The 16,810-nt window shown below is 38.0% G+C and overlaps 1 protein-coding gene across 1 annotated transcript in view; it reads right to left on the bottom strand.

Annotated features, from left to right (window-relative positions):
• Positions 1 to 7,399: 7,399 nt before the first annotated feature.
• Positions 7,400 to 16,810, bottom strand: part of LOC134536667 (E3 ubiquitin-protein ligase TM129) — a 34,184-nt gene continuing 24,773 nt past the window's right edge. Inside the window, exons 5-6 of the mRNA XM_063376497.1 lie at positions 10,756 to 10,901; positions 7,400 to 8,518 (exon numbers count right to left, since the gene is read on the bottom strand). Coding sequence (XP_063232567.1) covers positions 8,392 to 8,518; positions 10,756 to 10,901 — 273 coding nt within the window. The 3' untranslated portion in view covers positions 7,400 to 8,391. The remainder of the gene's footprint in view (positions 8,519 to 10,755; positions 10,902 to 16,810) is intronic.

Genomic DNA, 16,810 nt, shown 5'->3' with positions numbered 1-16,810 from the left:
AGGCAAAATGTGAATTATAGCTTAGTCACAAAATATAGCAAAACTTGCACATTATTGTTAATAAAAAAGTTTTAAACATAGTGGAACCTCGCTACTACGAGAGCTTACAATGGCGAGAAAAATCCTCCTAACGAGTACTCGTAATAACAGAACATAGAAAATTCAAGTCTAGTTTAAAATCCTGAACCTTACCAAAATGTCTAAAAGTCACTCCATAACTCCAAAACGGTGCACTGTAGTGAAAAAACGCATAGAATAAAAGTTGAAGCAGATTAAATTTCGAATGGAAAAGGCCTGTATATTTATTTTGTACCTTCAACGGTTTTTGTTTTAATCGCGAATGAAATGGTCTGACTCCTGACCGAGCTACGCGACGCAAAGTAAACGCTGGCACCGTCGCCGCGCCGTGCTTGACGAAGGAAAGGTTTGTGGTTGGGAGGGGAGAGGAGATAAGTGGAGTGGAGAAAGGAAAATGTAGGAGGGAGGGAAGATGGGAAGGACATCTGCCCTCCTCCCTCCTTATGCTGTTGCCGTTTCTAATGGGAAATATTCGGTGTCGCATGCCGAATATAAGTTATTGTGAGGGGTTTATTAATTAAAGTGAATTCTTTGTGTGGCGCATTTCAACATAGCGCCGGTACCCTTGGTTCCACACTAGAACAAGAGACAGGAAATTTTGTGGGAAAGCTCAGACGCTATCGTAATATCGCATCATTAAATCCTGTAATGCTAGACAGGAAGAGTTTTTTTTTTTTTTTTTTTGCTGCCGAGCCTCCATTAACACGCTAACGTACGCAACGTGGTCTCGTATACACACATGCACACACGCACACAGGGGACACGGCTCTAGTACACAGTACACAGGGGCTGGGTTATTTTTAGAATTACCCCTCTTCCGAAAGCCAGCCTAGCGGCAGTTATGAACAGGGGGGAAGGGCTTCTTGAAACGGCATTAATAGCGTAGATGCTAGGCTAGAGTCTTTCAATGACAGAAGGTGGCAATTTCTCTAACTGACCGACTGCCTTTTGCTGGCAACAGGTCGACCTGAAGCTATGTCACCATTCTGGAGTCTGGCTCGATGCCCTGCTCGCGACCGCAGCTCACACAGCGTAGTACTGCAGCTAGGACTTTTCAATGACAGATGGTGGTAATTTCTCTAACTGACCGACAGCCTTTTACTGGCGACAGGTCGACCTGAAGCTATGTCACCACTCTGGAGTCTAGTCCGACGCCACAGTTCGCGACCGCCCCACTTACACGATCATATTACACAGCCACAATGAGTGCTAACTGGCAGCACGACGGGAAACGGCATAAGCCGCCCCCAAAAAGACCAGACCTGACCAAACCAATGCGGACTAAAAGTGCAAGTGCCCCACCCCTTGCATAGTAGAACTTCTACCACGCCCCACTCTTCTTCCAGGACCATCCTTCTATTCCTGTAATCCACCTGCTTGTAATAATGCATGACCTTTGCATCCCGCATGTATGTGCCCAGGGTTTTCCCTCTGTCTATGGAGGTTTTACCTGGGCCCAACTTATCTAGTTTTAGTCTAGAATTAAGAGTGAGGGGAGTTGGTCATGGCGAAAACGTCTGCCATGGCTGGCCAATCCCCTCCTAGCACATGATGCACGTGACCTTTTCTGCATGGTTAAAAACCCGCATGTTTAGAGCGTATAGGGCTTGCCGTGAGACGCACTTAGAGTCTTCCCTACCTAGACCCCTCCCTTACACACTTAGTTTTAACTTAGGTTAGGAAAAAAAAAAAAAAGAGACAGTGAGAAAGGGAGCATATTGTCCGCCACCAGACCCCCTCCCCTCCCCCACACCATTTCATTCTTTCTCGACAGCTAACTGTGAGTCATTGTCCGTGGCGCCAGCGGCCAGCATAACGGCCCTCTCCCGCTTAGCAGCAGAGAGGGGGTGAAGAAGGAAGTGGAAAAGAGGGCAATATTGACAAAGAGAGAGACGGGTGGTTGGAATGCACGCAGGAAGACGTCACTGTTGTTAAGCGACTATCTTTCGGGCTGCTCTACTCTAAAAATAGCTTTGCCTCCCTCTTCTTCAACACACTTCACTACCCCCCTCGCAACCCAACCGGGAAGCAAAACGACCTGCGCAGTGCACCTGCCCGACAGCAGTCACGGTAAAACCTGCCTAGCGCACGTACGTATGTAGATGTAAATAAACAAATTGTCTTGTACTACTGGCAAATATCGGTAATTTGATCATGGTGAATTAAAAACATTCTAAAGGTGATTTGAAGTGAGAGTAGGTACTGAAAATGCCGAACAATAAATTAAGTGCTCGCGACAGGGCATTTCAACATCAGAAAAATGGATTCTATTGCTCAGATAGTCGCACCGTAATGTGCAAATTTTGTAAGTGTCAGGTTGCGTGGGAGCGTAAAGATTCTATAGAAAAACACCTAAAATCTGCCAAGCACATCAGTGCAGAAAAAGGTTGCCCTGAATCAAAATTACAGCCTTCGATCGCTACACGCTTCAGTAGTGCGGAAAGGAAGAAAAAAAAACTGCTGAATACCTCGGCAAACGAGTGACGGAAACTTTTCTGAAGGCAAATATTCCGCTAAAAAAACTTGAAAATCCGCATCTGAAAGATTTCCTGAACGAGTTTGTTGAAGGTGCTGGTGATATTCCTTGTCTAAGAGTACTAAAAGAAAAGCATCTTCCATCAATGCAGCAAAAGAGAGAGGATGTAGTAAGAGAAAAGGTGAAAGACAAACTTATAGTAATTCTGTGTGATGAAACTACGGACTTAAGAGGAAGCTGTGTATTTGTTGTACTATTTAAAGTAATTGATAGCAGTGACAAAATTGATACTGTTGTTGGTGATGTCCATACTCTGGAAACAGCCAATGCAAAGAACTGCTCCAGGGCTATTTTGGATTCCCTAAAGAAGTACAACATTGACTTTGACAACGTGTTAGCGCTTGTTGATGCATTTGATGCTGCTGTCACCAAGGAAGATGTGATTTTCCCTTTGAAGACAGCTTTTTCACAAGCAATCAAGAGCTCATTTACTTTCTGTTGCTTGCCAGTGTGTGAGGCTACTGTACACCTTATCAAGAAACTTTGGTTCTGCCAAACACTCATGATTCATAAGCAATTTTTACCTCCAATCCTCTAAATAACAACACTCATTTTGTTCAAAATGGGAAAAAAATTATCTTTATTACAAACGGCCGAGAAACACATTAATTATACAATTGGAAAGTCCACGAACCAATCGTTCAATTAGTTTCATTTCTGGGCTGTGAATATAACCTCAATCACCGAAACCGGTAAATAAACACTACCTTAGCTTCATAGATATGATACCGACGTGCATGCAACACTTCCACAAAATGGCTGCCGAATTGTCTGGAACTTGAGCGCTAATGGTGGCAGACTTCAGTACCACGGCTTGGACATAAAAAAGTCTGATTCTTCCATCGAAGCTGTGCAGTTGTTGCACTATATCTGTGATAACCAATTTGTTTTGGTTCCGGGTTCCGCTTTTATACGTTTTTTTTTAAGTGAGGAAGTTTGATAGCTACACATGTGGTAGTTGTGTTCTTTTTCTTTGTCTTAACATATATGCCTTCACAGCAGTATCACAGATGCCGACGACATTAATGGAAAGTGCAAGAGCGTTAGTACTGTGGAAATGAGAAATGATCCATCATGTTTATTTTATTTTGTCACGTCCTCACGTCCAATACCGTGTTGAGTTTTTAGTGTGAAAACAATCTTTGTGCTGATTGTAGAAATGAGTGAAAACGTGAAAGGTGCATTTAAAGGTCGAAGTGCGGTTTGGAAATTTTACGAAAAAGTGTCAGAAACGCATTCAAAATGCAAAACATGTGGCAACAAACTTAAACAAGTTCATGGAAGCACAACCAGCATGGCTAAACATCTCGCAAAACACACTGACGTATATTCAGAATTTTTAAAATTGCAATCTCAAATGAAATCTGTGGTACTTCCATCTTCATCTGTACCCAAACAGAAAATTGTCCAGCAGACATTGCAAACTGCATTTTCTAGGCTATAAAAATATCCAAATGATCATCCCAGAGCAGTTTCCATTACCAGTGCAATAGGCAAAATGTTGGCAACAGATCTTCAACCATTCAGCATGGTCCAAGATACAGGTTTTAGAGACCTCATGTCATTGGTTGAACCAAAATATAGCATGCCTGACCGTAGAACATTTGCAAGGCGTGTAATTCCAGATCTTTATGAACATCATCTTGAAAGAATAAAAACAAAACTGGCAACAGACATTGACGGCGGAGTAAATTCCATAGCTTTAACCACAGACATGTGGACTTCGCGAAGTAATGATTCTTTCTTATCATTAACAGCACACTACCTTGATGAAGATTTCATACCTTCACATTTGATGCTGGGAAATTCTCCATTTACATGCGAACACACTGGTACTGCAATTTCACATACCTTAACTGAAATGTTTGAAAAGTATAACATTCCAAGCTCGCTACCAGTATATGTTGTGTCGGACAATGCCAGAAACATCAAGTCTGCATTGTCAAAGACACCTTGGACTTCTTTCAGTTGTCTGGGCCATACGTTACAACTGGCACCTTGGACTTCTTTCAGTTGTCTGGGCCATACGTTACAACTGGCAATCAATGATGCAAAGAAAGAAACGCCTGGAATTGAGCCCCTTTGCAAGAAAGCACGTGCAGTTGTAGGGCACTACAGACGCAGCACACAAGCCCGTCAACGACTCCACGATCTTCAAGTTTTAATGAAAAAACCTGAACACAAGTTAATTCAAGACGTTGACACTCGCTGGAACAGTGAATTTGCCATGTTAAAGAGACTTGTTGAACAAAAAGAATCAATTTCAGCAGAAACTGCATCATCTGGTTCCATTGACAATTTGAATTCTAGTGAATGGAAACTAGCTGAAGGTCTAGTTAAGGTTCTTGAACCTCTAAATCATGCAACTCTTGAATTCAGTAGCCAGAATTTCCCAACAATTTCAATGATTATACCCATCATAGATGGTATAAGAAATATGCTACATTGTTTTGTATCAAAAGCAGAGTCGGGAGATGGAATTTTGTTTGCCAGGAATCTGTCGAAGGCTATGTTATCAAGGTTTGCTGATATTAAACTGACTGGAGAATATGTCGCAGGCATGATTCTTGACCCCAGGTTTAAAGCAGTTCTACTTGAAGCTCACGAACGAGAAAAGGCAATTGCCTTTATAAAGCTTAATATTCCTAAGAATGTTAATGTGCCTGCAGAGTGCATTCCCATACAGACAGGACATGTTGAATGTCAGCCTGGGCCATCTGTAAATATTTGGAGCAATTTTGAGGAACAATGTGCCAAGAATGAATCATGTTTCGTTGAAGCATTTAGTGATCCAGTGGGGCATGAGATATCAAGATACCTCAGTGAACCTGTTGAGAAAAGACATATTAACACATACGACTGGTGGAGAGAAAACAAGACTGTATACAAATATTTGTCAGTTGCTGCCAGGAGATTTCTATGCATTCCCGCAACATCAGTTCCCAGTGAACGTTTGTTTTCTGCTGCTGGAAACATTGTAACATCTCGAAGGCAATGTCTCTCGCCTGATGTTGTTGAACAGTTAGTTACTGTTTTTACATGAAAACATAAATGCTAATTAGCAATAATAACATAGTGTCAATGACAATGTAATAATTGATTTCTTATTTGTTTTATTTATGGAAAATTGTAGGTATGCTTTTGAGAAATGTATACTATTTCATAGTACCAGTTTAGAGGGAATTTATCTTCAAATTTGTAAGAAATTAGGGTAATTAATATCTGTAATATTGGTTGAGGAATATATATTTAAAGACTAAAGAATGTTTGCCTACATTGTTAGAAATTTTTTTTTACATTTGTTTACCTTATGCATTTGCTCTAGAATTAAAGAATCGAATCGAAATCGAAATTTCAATTTTTTTACAGTAATTTGAATCGGAATCGAATCGAAATGAAATCTGTGGAATCGCCCAGCCCTAGTTATAACGTTTAAAAGAAAATTTACTCATCAGACAACATTGTATTTCTATTAATTAAATAAGTAAGTGGTAATTTCTGAATAAATATTAGATTTATACTTTAAAATACATTGTTTTATACGGAAAAAAATACCTACACAAAGCGCTCCGAATCTAATAGCGGGACCAAAAACGTGCGACTTTTACGTGAAAGATTTTTTATCCAACTTTTGACCCCCTAAAATATTGGTGTGACAATTATGCGAAAAAACAGGATATTTGTAAACAATATTGACATCATTTTTCTCATGAGAGAACACAAACAGATTTAGTTTAGTGGTCACATGCGAAAGGGCTACGTATAGCTGTTCATCTGAAATCAATCAATGCTCAAACCTATTCATTTATAAGACCTACAATTCTGTGCCATGAAAGAATCTTTTTACAGCTTGGTTACAAAACATCAAGATTTTTCTCTACTATCTTTAAATTTAATATGAATGTAATTACACTTAACCTTCTGGAAGAAATTCTCTAAATGAAGGTGAAATCAGCATCAAAATCCAGTGTGTAGATTAGAAGAAGTGAACAGACAGGCAAACCAAAATAGCGACTTTTCTTTTGTATAATTTAGAGATATATTAGTGATGTCAGTTGTATTCTTTTCTTGGTTTGGTTACAATTCTTAAAATAAGGTTCTCAATTTTAGGTTAACCTACACACAATGTCCAGTCTAATGGTGTGTTTATTTTTTCAACATGACGTAACATGTGACCACTAACCAGTCACCCAGCCCCTAGGTAGCACAGTTTCTTCACATCTCAGTAGATGCTAGAGCAGCACTGCACCAACATCCTGTGATGCAACACCGTCTAGTAAACATATTAACTTAATTTTTTTGCTTGGTCAGTATTTAATTTAGACACTATTACAACTCAGATCACCTGGCTAAAAGGCAACCTGACTTGAAGTGTCACAAAAAAAAAACACTTAAAAAATAGTAATTTAATTCTGAAGAATTTCGTTGAAAATTTTTTTTTGTTTAAAATTTTATTTTTTGTTGGAACTTAGATAGGCTCACTTTATTAATGAAAAAGACTTTAATTTATTCTAGTAGATTTTTTTTAGTGCTCCCAGAAAAAAAAAAAACATTAACCACCATTACATGATGTTTACAATAGGTCCACACTGTTTCCATAGTAACACAAATTTTCCCTGCTCAAAAAATAAATGTTTGTTAATTTTGATGATGCCAAAAATTATGAAAACTGATACATACCAAACTACATATTATCAAGTTAATTATTTTACACGATTAACATGAACTATAACTTTGCTAAGAGAGGGAGGAGTTAATTGAATATTAAAACCATTACACCAGAAGTAAAGTTGATGGATTTATTGCATGAAACTCCTGTATCACAGTTAATTGATAAATATTGTGACTATAAGTCATCACTATTTTACCTTAAGCACATAATTAGAATTTTATCAGCAACAGAAAAACAAAAAATCTCACCTATAAAGAAACTGGTAATTCACAATTGAGGCGGTCTACGTAAAACGGGCGTATAAGCAAAAATGATGTTTTGAGAAAACACAAAAAGAATATTTCATTGCTTTCTCCTGTTGTCATAGTAATCATTATTCCTGTAATTTAAATTTAATATAGATACTAGATCTATATGAAAACACAGTCAATGAGTTTAAAACAAATCAAACGAATAACATAACCACAAAACAAGAAAACCTGACTGTGAAAACCAGCTGACATCACCTCACAAAAACAGGTGTACCAACTTCAATTTTCAAGATATTGCGATGAAACTTGCACCACTGAATTCTACATGAAATGGCGGATCAAATAAAGCGATCTGCGTAAAAAGGGCGTATGGACCCATACACCCGTTTTACGTAGACCGCCTCAATTTGTAAAATTAAAATCCTCAAAAAAAAAAGTTATAAATAAAAAGGATTTAAACTCTTTTTCAACAACAGGTACAGGAATATTGTGTTAAAAATGCTTGCTTTGTAAAAAAAAAATTTTGGGAGAGAAAACCAGACCCTTATGATGACTATTTATGAGCTTGCATAACTAGGTGTATCCATTTCACAATGCTACACCACAGTCGCTCAGCCATCAATAGTTTGATCCCAAAACCCACAAGGTGATATTCCAGTGGTTCACAGCTATCAACAATCTTGTAGATTACATCATGGTTACTCTCTTTAGATAACACCTCCAATACAAATGACAGTTGGTATTCTTGCAACTGCATTCTTCTTGAAACAAAGCGCGCTCCCGTGCAGATGTTCTGAACGGTCGTTGGACTGGCCGTGGTTCGTGAAGGCTCGCACCACACAAGGACGGCGGCACTAGCCCCGGGAGGCCGGGGCGAGGGGGCACACGTCCAGCACGCAGAAGCGGTTGCGGCACATGGGGCAGGTACACTGCGCGCCCAGCCAGCCACCCGGCCGCTCCTGGTCCTGCCTCGACGCAAACCTGCGCAGCACACTCTCCCGTGGACCTCACGACTGCTGGTGCTCTCAGGGAGAACAGATGTGATACAGACCAGGCAGCATGCTTCTACTTGTTACAGTCTGTAGCGCAGTTTCCTGGGAACACTGGCCGGGGGGGGGGGGGGGGGGGGAGGAGGTAAAACTGTGGTGACAGTGAGAACGAGGCTCTACGGTGAAAATGACTCACGTCAGGCGAGGCCTTAGAAACAGCCTGCCATTATAGCTTGCAGGACATAGCAGTTCATGTCACGGCTTGGAGGCGAATTACAGGCAACGTTCGTGCGCCAAGGCGGGAATAAAATGATCGCCCTGCTGGGTCATTGAATGGTAGGCAAAATCATATGCTGGTAAGGATTGGGGAGATAGGTCTGACATAGATTAAAAGTTGGAGTGTACAGGAGGAGGAACAAGTTTAAGTTCTTGCAGCAAGCAAATAAAATGACAGGTGACAAAAATTTTTAAAAATTCAAATTTAAAATTGTGCTAAAAATACTAATTGGCGGCAAAAGATCATGCTCATGGATTTATAATTACAAATAATAGTAAACAGCTAATACAAACCAGTAAACAGCATTCACCTGCATATTCACTGCATTAATTATTACAAAACTGAGATTAAAAATTTGAGGTGCAACCATAGTAAGGAATTTTTGAGGAAATTATTTCAAAATGATTCCTTTATACCTATATATTCTAAAAAATTGTATTAATTGTGACGAGAAGAAATGTGCATGAACTGTTTACTGCTGATTAAATTTTACAAACAGTATATCTTGGAATTAATTGAATCAAATTAAGTGGTCCGCTGCAGCTGTGGGCCATGTCGGACGTGCCTCTCCTTCCCCTATGCAGAAGCATGGCCAACTCCCCTCCCCCACCCGGGGACTCGCCCCCCTCACTCACAGCAGCACATGACCCAGTTCCCCCTCATCTCTTCCGATATGAGTGGTAGCAGATGGCAGACATCGTAGAGAACTGAGCAAGAACTGTGAGTCATGCACATTTTTTTCCCTTTACAGAATATTCCTGCTCAGCAGCCCAATTCACACGTTCTGCATTCGCAATCACACGGAAACGGAAGCACTCGTAAACAAAAATTGGGAAATGTACTCTCTGAAATTTTTGCCATTTTAGACTCGTAGTTGTTTTTAAAAAAATCATTTGCATCACAAAATAAGGTCATATTTGCAGAAACAAAAAGTTTTGTTTCATCAAGACAATGCACCAGCTCACACCTCAAAGGTTGCCATGGCCAATATCTACGAATTGCAGTTTGAACTCGACCACTCTCCTTACTCACCAGATCTAAACCCAACTGACATTTTTTTTGTCCCTAATTTGCGCTCGGAGAACAAAGATTTTTGTTCAATTAGGCGGCCATCACGAAACTTTTCAGACAATCCTCGTATGCTGTGTACAAAACTGTACTTTTATCATTTTTACTCACAGAAATTAATTAAAAACTCTACAAAAACACACAACGATGCTTTAAAATCTCACAAAACGAAAACACTGTCTTGCTAGTCTCAACTTGTAGCACACACTCCCTCCATTACTCTACTTCTCTTCCTTCTTAGCAGCCAATTACACCCGGCTCGAGGCCAAAGACGTTACAAGCTGCCTATAATGTAATCAAACTGCATTTAGTGATTAAATTTAAGATACGATGGAATCGTCCAATAATGACATTCATAATGATAAAATTTTGATGAAAAGAATAAAAATGTATGAATGCCTATTAAGCCAAAGCTATGTATTGTAAACATTCCCAGTGAAATAAAAAGTTTATTTTGAGAATAAGGGCTTTACCTCAACTTTAATTAATGAAAAGTAAAAATTCTGCTATTTAAAAAAAAACTATTATAAACTCCCAATACACCAATATTTGTAAAGATTTCCAATAAGTCAGATTCTTAATTAATCGAACACTATCATATTAACTGTACAAAATTCCTTTAAATTTTACATCATCCTGGTTATTCAGACGATCCCTGATTAATTGAACGGTAGCTTGATAAAACCTTAAAATAACTGGACAGTACCTAATTAAACAGACAAAACCTGATCAATCAGATGAATAACCTAGTTGAAAGTATCAGGGAATCTAGGGATCAACTTTGATGTTCGTATTAGGTTGAGGTTTTGCTATGGTTCATAATCCTGTGATTCCAGGCTAGAACTGACCCAATGGGCCAAACGACAGACGGCTTCAGGACTCACCACTTGCCCATGCAGTCGAGGCACCACATGGGACGGCAGTAGCACGGCACGCACGGCTCCGACCTCGTCACCTCCGCCCCGGCACACATCTTCTGCAATTTCACCTCCGCCGGCCTCTGCATGCAGCCGATGCACACCTCCGGCTCCTGGCACACAGCACGGCCCACAGTGCACACGCCCACACGCCCCTGCCACGGCTCACTTAACGTAGCCACAACATATCTGGTGATCAATGTGTGAGCTTTAAATATCCACATATATATTTTCAAAATGCTTAAGTTGCACAGAGAATGCAAACTGATGTAGGTTGTAACGTTGCAAGACTCCTGCCCTCCTAGCTTAATATTGTTCTTTTAAACTATTTTCATGAATGTAAACATTTCTTAAAAAGTCTTGCTAAGAATATTTTACCGTTTTTATGACTTGCTGTATGTTTTAGGAATGTACCTTGTATTTTAACAGACATTTTCAATGATAAAAGCTGGGATTCACCACTGGTCGTCGGAACTGTGTGATAACTGCTGTCTCACGGTGTGGGAGAGAGAACGAGAATGGGGAAGTCCCTGTTTCTATGTATGAAAATCGTTTTCATTGTATCTTTGCTGTGTTCTTATTGGCTTGTGATGTGTAGTGTGAATGAAGCATGCGTGTGATTGGTCAGTGAGGTCATGTGATTTCTCCTCCCTGCGTGGAGGAGACGGTGTCATGAGTTCACCAGTCGTCTGGCGATCGCTGCAAGGCGAGGGCGCGTTTTGGCGGCTCGTGGCGGCTGTGTTTCGCCAGGTGTGGCCGCGTTTGAGGCCGCACAGATTTCGGGTTCTTACCTCAAAAGGTTAGTGAAAGACTTAATCGACGTTATTTTTATTTATTTTCATCGCCCGAGCTGCGAGCATTTTTTCGACAGGCGAATATATGTGTTGAATGAGTGCGTAAAACATTGAAAGTGATTGGATGCGTTTGTTTCGTCTTTCGGACAATAAAACACGAATTAAAAAGTAAGAAAATCTTTTTATTTCATATAACGAACGGTAATAAGGTGAGGATATGCACAGTAGGTTTCTTGTTGCATGGGTGCCACTGTATGAGAAGGATGCACAGACTTGGTGTCCGGCGTGACGTCTGTGTGGGGAACGAGACTGAACCCTCTTGTAGCTCCTTACCAGCACTGGCGATGCTGATGGAAATTAGCGAGGATAGTAACTGTGTCATCTCACAGCTTCCTACTAGCAGGGTCGCCAAGAGAAACTAAAGGCCCTAGAAAAAAAGTTTATTTTGAATGCATACTGGCGTGAACTTCTTATTCATTATAAATACTTTTTTTTTGTTAAGAATTCTTTAAAAATATATCAAAAAGAGTTTTGTGTGTTTCAAGGGAAAGGACCTACTGTTAATTCCAGCTGCAAAAAAAAAAAAAAAAAAGAGTCAAAATATGACAAAACAACACAAGTGAATAATGTTCAAATTACTAGTTAATGGAGTGTAGCACTATAAGGCAAAAAGCCACAGACTGATATAATGTAGGTCTACACATAACATAACCAACCACAGACATTCAATTAAGTAAATGTTTCACAGCATTTTTCTCAAGAAAACAATTAGTTAATTCATTTGTGAATCACCTACTCGCACTTGGCAATGAATTAGTGAAAGTGTTAATTCAATGTCGAGTTAATAGTTATCTGGTTGCAAGCAATAGAGCTTAAAATTTTCGTCCAAATCACCTTGCACTATTCTTACTTTTAGAGTAAAGTAAATAAGAAAAGGGATTTTTTTTTTCATAGAACCATTAAAATACATAATATTAAATTTTTACGTTTATTGTGCAAAATACGGAATAAAAAATAATGTAATCATTAATTTATTGATGAAAAACCGTATATTGCTAACACTTTACTATAAAAAAGGGGAGGGGGGGTGGAACTGCCGTAGTACGTAAATTTCAACTTATTTACTAAGACATTGGAAACTTAAAAGTCTGTAGACATAATACGCTGCAATCTTACGTGATGGAAGAGAAAGTCCGCGAGAGATAGTAACATTTCTGATTTAGACGTAGGGCATAACGCAGGTCACACCGAGCAGATCGACCCGCATTTTCAGCCACATGAGTCACGCTGAAATATGAAATCGATTGAAACTACTACGAGCGTAAGAAAAGAAACAGCAATTTTTCCTAAACTGTTACTAATTCAAAGTAATGATTAATATATAAACGTAAAATACCCCTGCAAAATTTTTATAATATTAGTCAAAAATCGTTATAAATAACTACGGGTAACTCATTCAAAGATATGAATAGGTATATTAAACTAAAATAGTTATTGAATTTTATTTTAAAACTATGAAAATAGGTTACGCAAACAATAAATTAATCAAAGTAACAAAGAAAAAATTTGTAATAAAATATATACTTTTAAATTTAAAACCTTATTCCCGTAAAAATACTACATTATCTCACATCAAGTAATGAGAGTTACTCGGAAATGCACTACGTATAATACAACGATGTAGCGCAAACGCGTAAGATCAAGTTCGAAATCATTCCCACTCAAATCGAAAATCTCATTTCATGAATCTTGATTTTTTACCACCTCTCCAATGACCTAGCCGTCATGTTGGAACCAGCTGTCTGGCCAAACGTTTTCTGCATCCCCAGTAAACATTTCTTGTGCAGTATTGCCCCGGAAATCAACAGGAAAATAGTACCTTGATATAAATTTTATGAAATGAAAAAATTAAATTTTTATGTTCCTCATATATAAAATTTGCAACGTTTTTTTATACAAAAATGTTTTAAAAAGATTTAATAACTACCCTGCGTCTGATCATTAATGTTTCTGCTTCCTCTACATTACGTGATTTCTCACTTATTAAAATTTTAATGATTATTTTACATACATCCTGTATTTATATTCTCAAGATTATGTTTAACGCTACATTTAAAAAAAAGTAAACCTTTTATATTAAATAAATGGCACTAATGTAACCTTCGAGAGAAGAATACTTAATGCCGCTACAACGAAAGTACTTAAGATAATACAAGTTCAATTTATATATATATATATATATATATATTTATTTATTTATTTATTTATTTCGTTTTAAATTTCCGTCAACAGTGACATCATAGAAACCGGGAATATTAATTCAATTCTTTTTCTTCTTGGATTTACTTGTAGTTATTTAAAAACGTGAATTTAGCCCAACGCTCATTATGTAATCAATTTAATTTATTATAGCTATACAAAAAAACATATTTTTACTAACACAAATTAAATTATAATCATTGAAAACAGGAATAAAATAAACGTGTTCAGATGTGGCGAGCAAACCATTAGCTGAAGTCAATTTAGCTCTGTGTGGAACTAACAGCGCCATCTATACAGAGAGAACCAAACTGAACACGAAAGTAACTATTTAGCCACAAGAGTGCAGCTCTGAATGCAGGGAGTGCAAACAAAAATATTTCTCACTACAGTCCTTTCAAAATATTTACGCCTTCTCATTCAAATTCTAAGTAACGTGATTCGGCGTTATGTGTTTCTAAGTTACGTGTTTCTAAGTTATGATCATTCTAAGTTGTGTGTTTCTAACTTGTGATAGTTCTAAGTTGTGACTTTTTACGTTATGACGTTTCTAAGTTGTGTGATTCTGCATTGCGTGTTTCTAAGTTATGATCGATCTAAGTTGTGTGTTTCTAAGTTATGATAGTTCTAAGTTGTGATAGTTCTAAGTTGTGACTTTCTACGTTATGACGTTTCTAAGTTGTGTGGTTCTGCGTTGCGTGTTTCTAAGTTACGTGTTTCTAAGTTATGATCGTTCTAAGTTGTGTGTTTCTAAGTTATGATAGTTCTAAGTTGTGACTTTATACGTTATGACGTTTCTAAGTTGTGTGGTTCTGCATTGCGTGTTTCTAAGTTATGATAGTTCTAAGTTGTGTGTTTCTAAGTTATGATAGTTCTAAGTTGTGACTTTCTACGTTACGATGTTTCTAAGTTGTGTGGTTCTGTGTTGCGTGTTTCTAAGTTACGTGTTTCTAAATTATGACAGTTCTAAGTTGTGTGTTTCTAAGTTATGATAGTTCTAAGTTGTGACTTTCTACGTTATGACGTTTCTAAGTTGTGTGGTTCTGCATTGTGTGTTTCTAAGTTGTGTGTTTCTAAGTTATGATCTTTCTAAGTTGTGTGTTTCTAAGTTACGTGGATTTTCCCAAGTTTTCTAAGTTATGGCAGTTCTAAGTTGTGACTTTCTAAGTTATGTGTGGTTCCCTAGCCAGCCAACCAGACAAAGGAGTGTCGGTACCTGCTCCACCCACTTCCCTTCCTCCATCATTAACCCTCTTCCTCCCCTCTTCTACTCCGTCAACACTGCACACCAACACAAGCCCGCGAGTCCAGCTTTCTTTATCTTTATGTCGTTTGAGATAGGACTAACTGCTTACGTCTGGCATGCCTCACGACGGTCCTACTGAGAACGGACAAACTATAATAGCAGTCTCTGTATCACTGCCACTTACAAAATCACCTCCCGCCGCTCACAATACATGGCTTGCTGTTTGATGCATGCCAAGCTGCCCTGCCCTCAGATAAACCCAGAAAAACACGTTTTTAAATTTTTTCTCAAAAATGTTTACAAAAAAAGGAGGGGGGGCGTATACGCGGGCGGGGCCTTTACGCGAGTAAATACGGTATTCACCACACGGTCACACAAAATAAAGTCACGTGGTAAGGTAGAACATAATAATTTACACCTGTATCTGCCTGTTTGTTGATATACAAATAGCAGACAGGATGTCCATAAAAGAATGTCCAGTTTCAATGGTATTTTATAATAGTTTAATTTAGACTATTTACAACAAATCATACATCAAATTGAAGGTAAACCATCCTAGTTTTTCTCAACTTCTCAAAATGTGCACCTTTGGTTATACGGCACACATCCAACCTGAAGTCTAATTCTGTGTCTCAACTCTGGAAAATCAATAGGTAGCGGCAGAACGTAACCACACTCTTTTATAAACCCCCAAGGAAAAAATCGCATGGCGTTACGTCAGGTGACCATGGAGACCAGCTTTTTCCTAAGTGAGGTGATACAACATTATTGTTTAATATCATTATCATTACATTATGATATTTTAAACAAAAATGGGAGTGAATCTTCAGTACTCGCCAGAGATGTGTAAACATGTAACCTCGGTAAAGAACAAATTCATGTGTTATTATGTTCCTCAAGTTGCAAATAAACATTTAAGATGTAACTCAAGCCACAAAATTTACAGTAGAATTCTTTAAAATAATACTGAGTGTAATAAATATACAAAATTTATTTATTCATTTTAACGGAAAATGGTACAAATGTTTTCCCTTTTCAAAACCTAGCTAATATTCTATTTAACCGGTTGCTAAACACCTAACTGAACCAAACACTACCCAACCTAAGTTAGGTTAGGCTAATTTTTATTTATTTCCTACAATTTTTCTCAAGGTCGGTGCATTTATCGTAACAATTATCACGTCCACTTTTGTATCACTCTCTCATTATCCGTAATTTACTTAAAAATTGAACATAAAATATTTGAAATCAAGTTGGCATCTTTTATTTTTTTTCTTAAAAACGGTGTTTTAATCATTTTTAAGATTATACATTTGGCAACATTGATTATTGATTTTCTTCTGAAGTTTGTTGTCAAACATAACCTAATAATATGGCAAAGATATTTATGTCTGTCAAAACTAGGGATGTGCGAATCCTTGATTTTCAGTTTGGTTCGAATCCGATTCGAATCCCTGGCAATATTTAAGATATGAATCCGATTCCTTAAGCACAGAATAATTAAAAATAACTGATTAATTTAAATTAATGTGTGTTCTTTTTTTTCTAACTGTAACTACTGGCAATTATTTATTATACTGAGATTGAAATGTGTATAATTATGTAAACTTAATTAATAAAAAACTCTTTAAAATATGAAAACCAAAACATATTCGATTCTCCAACTCAATAGTAGGGATGGGCCGGTCGAATCCTCGAATCCTCGAATCCCACCGAATCTCTA

This window comes from Bacillus rossius, chromosome 11 (genome assembly GCF_032445375.1).
Source record: "Bacillus rossius redtenbacheri isolate Brsri chromosome 11, Brsri_v3, whole genome shotgun sequence".
NCBI lineage: Eukaryota > Metazoa > Arthropoda > Insecta > Phasmatodea > Bacillidae > Bacillus > Bacillus rossius.
The sequence above is the reverse complement of the archived record's forward strand: the minus strand, read 5'-3'. Positions and strand labels throughout refer to the sequence as shown.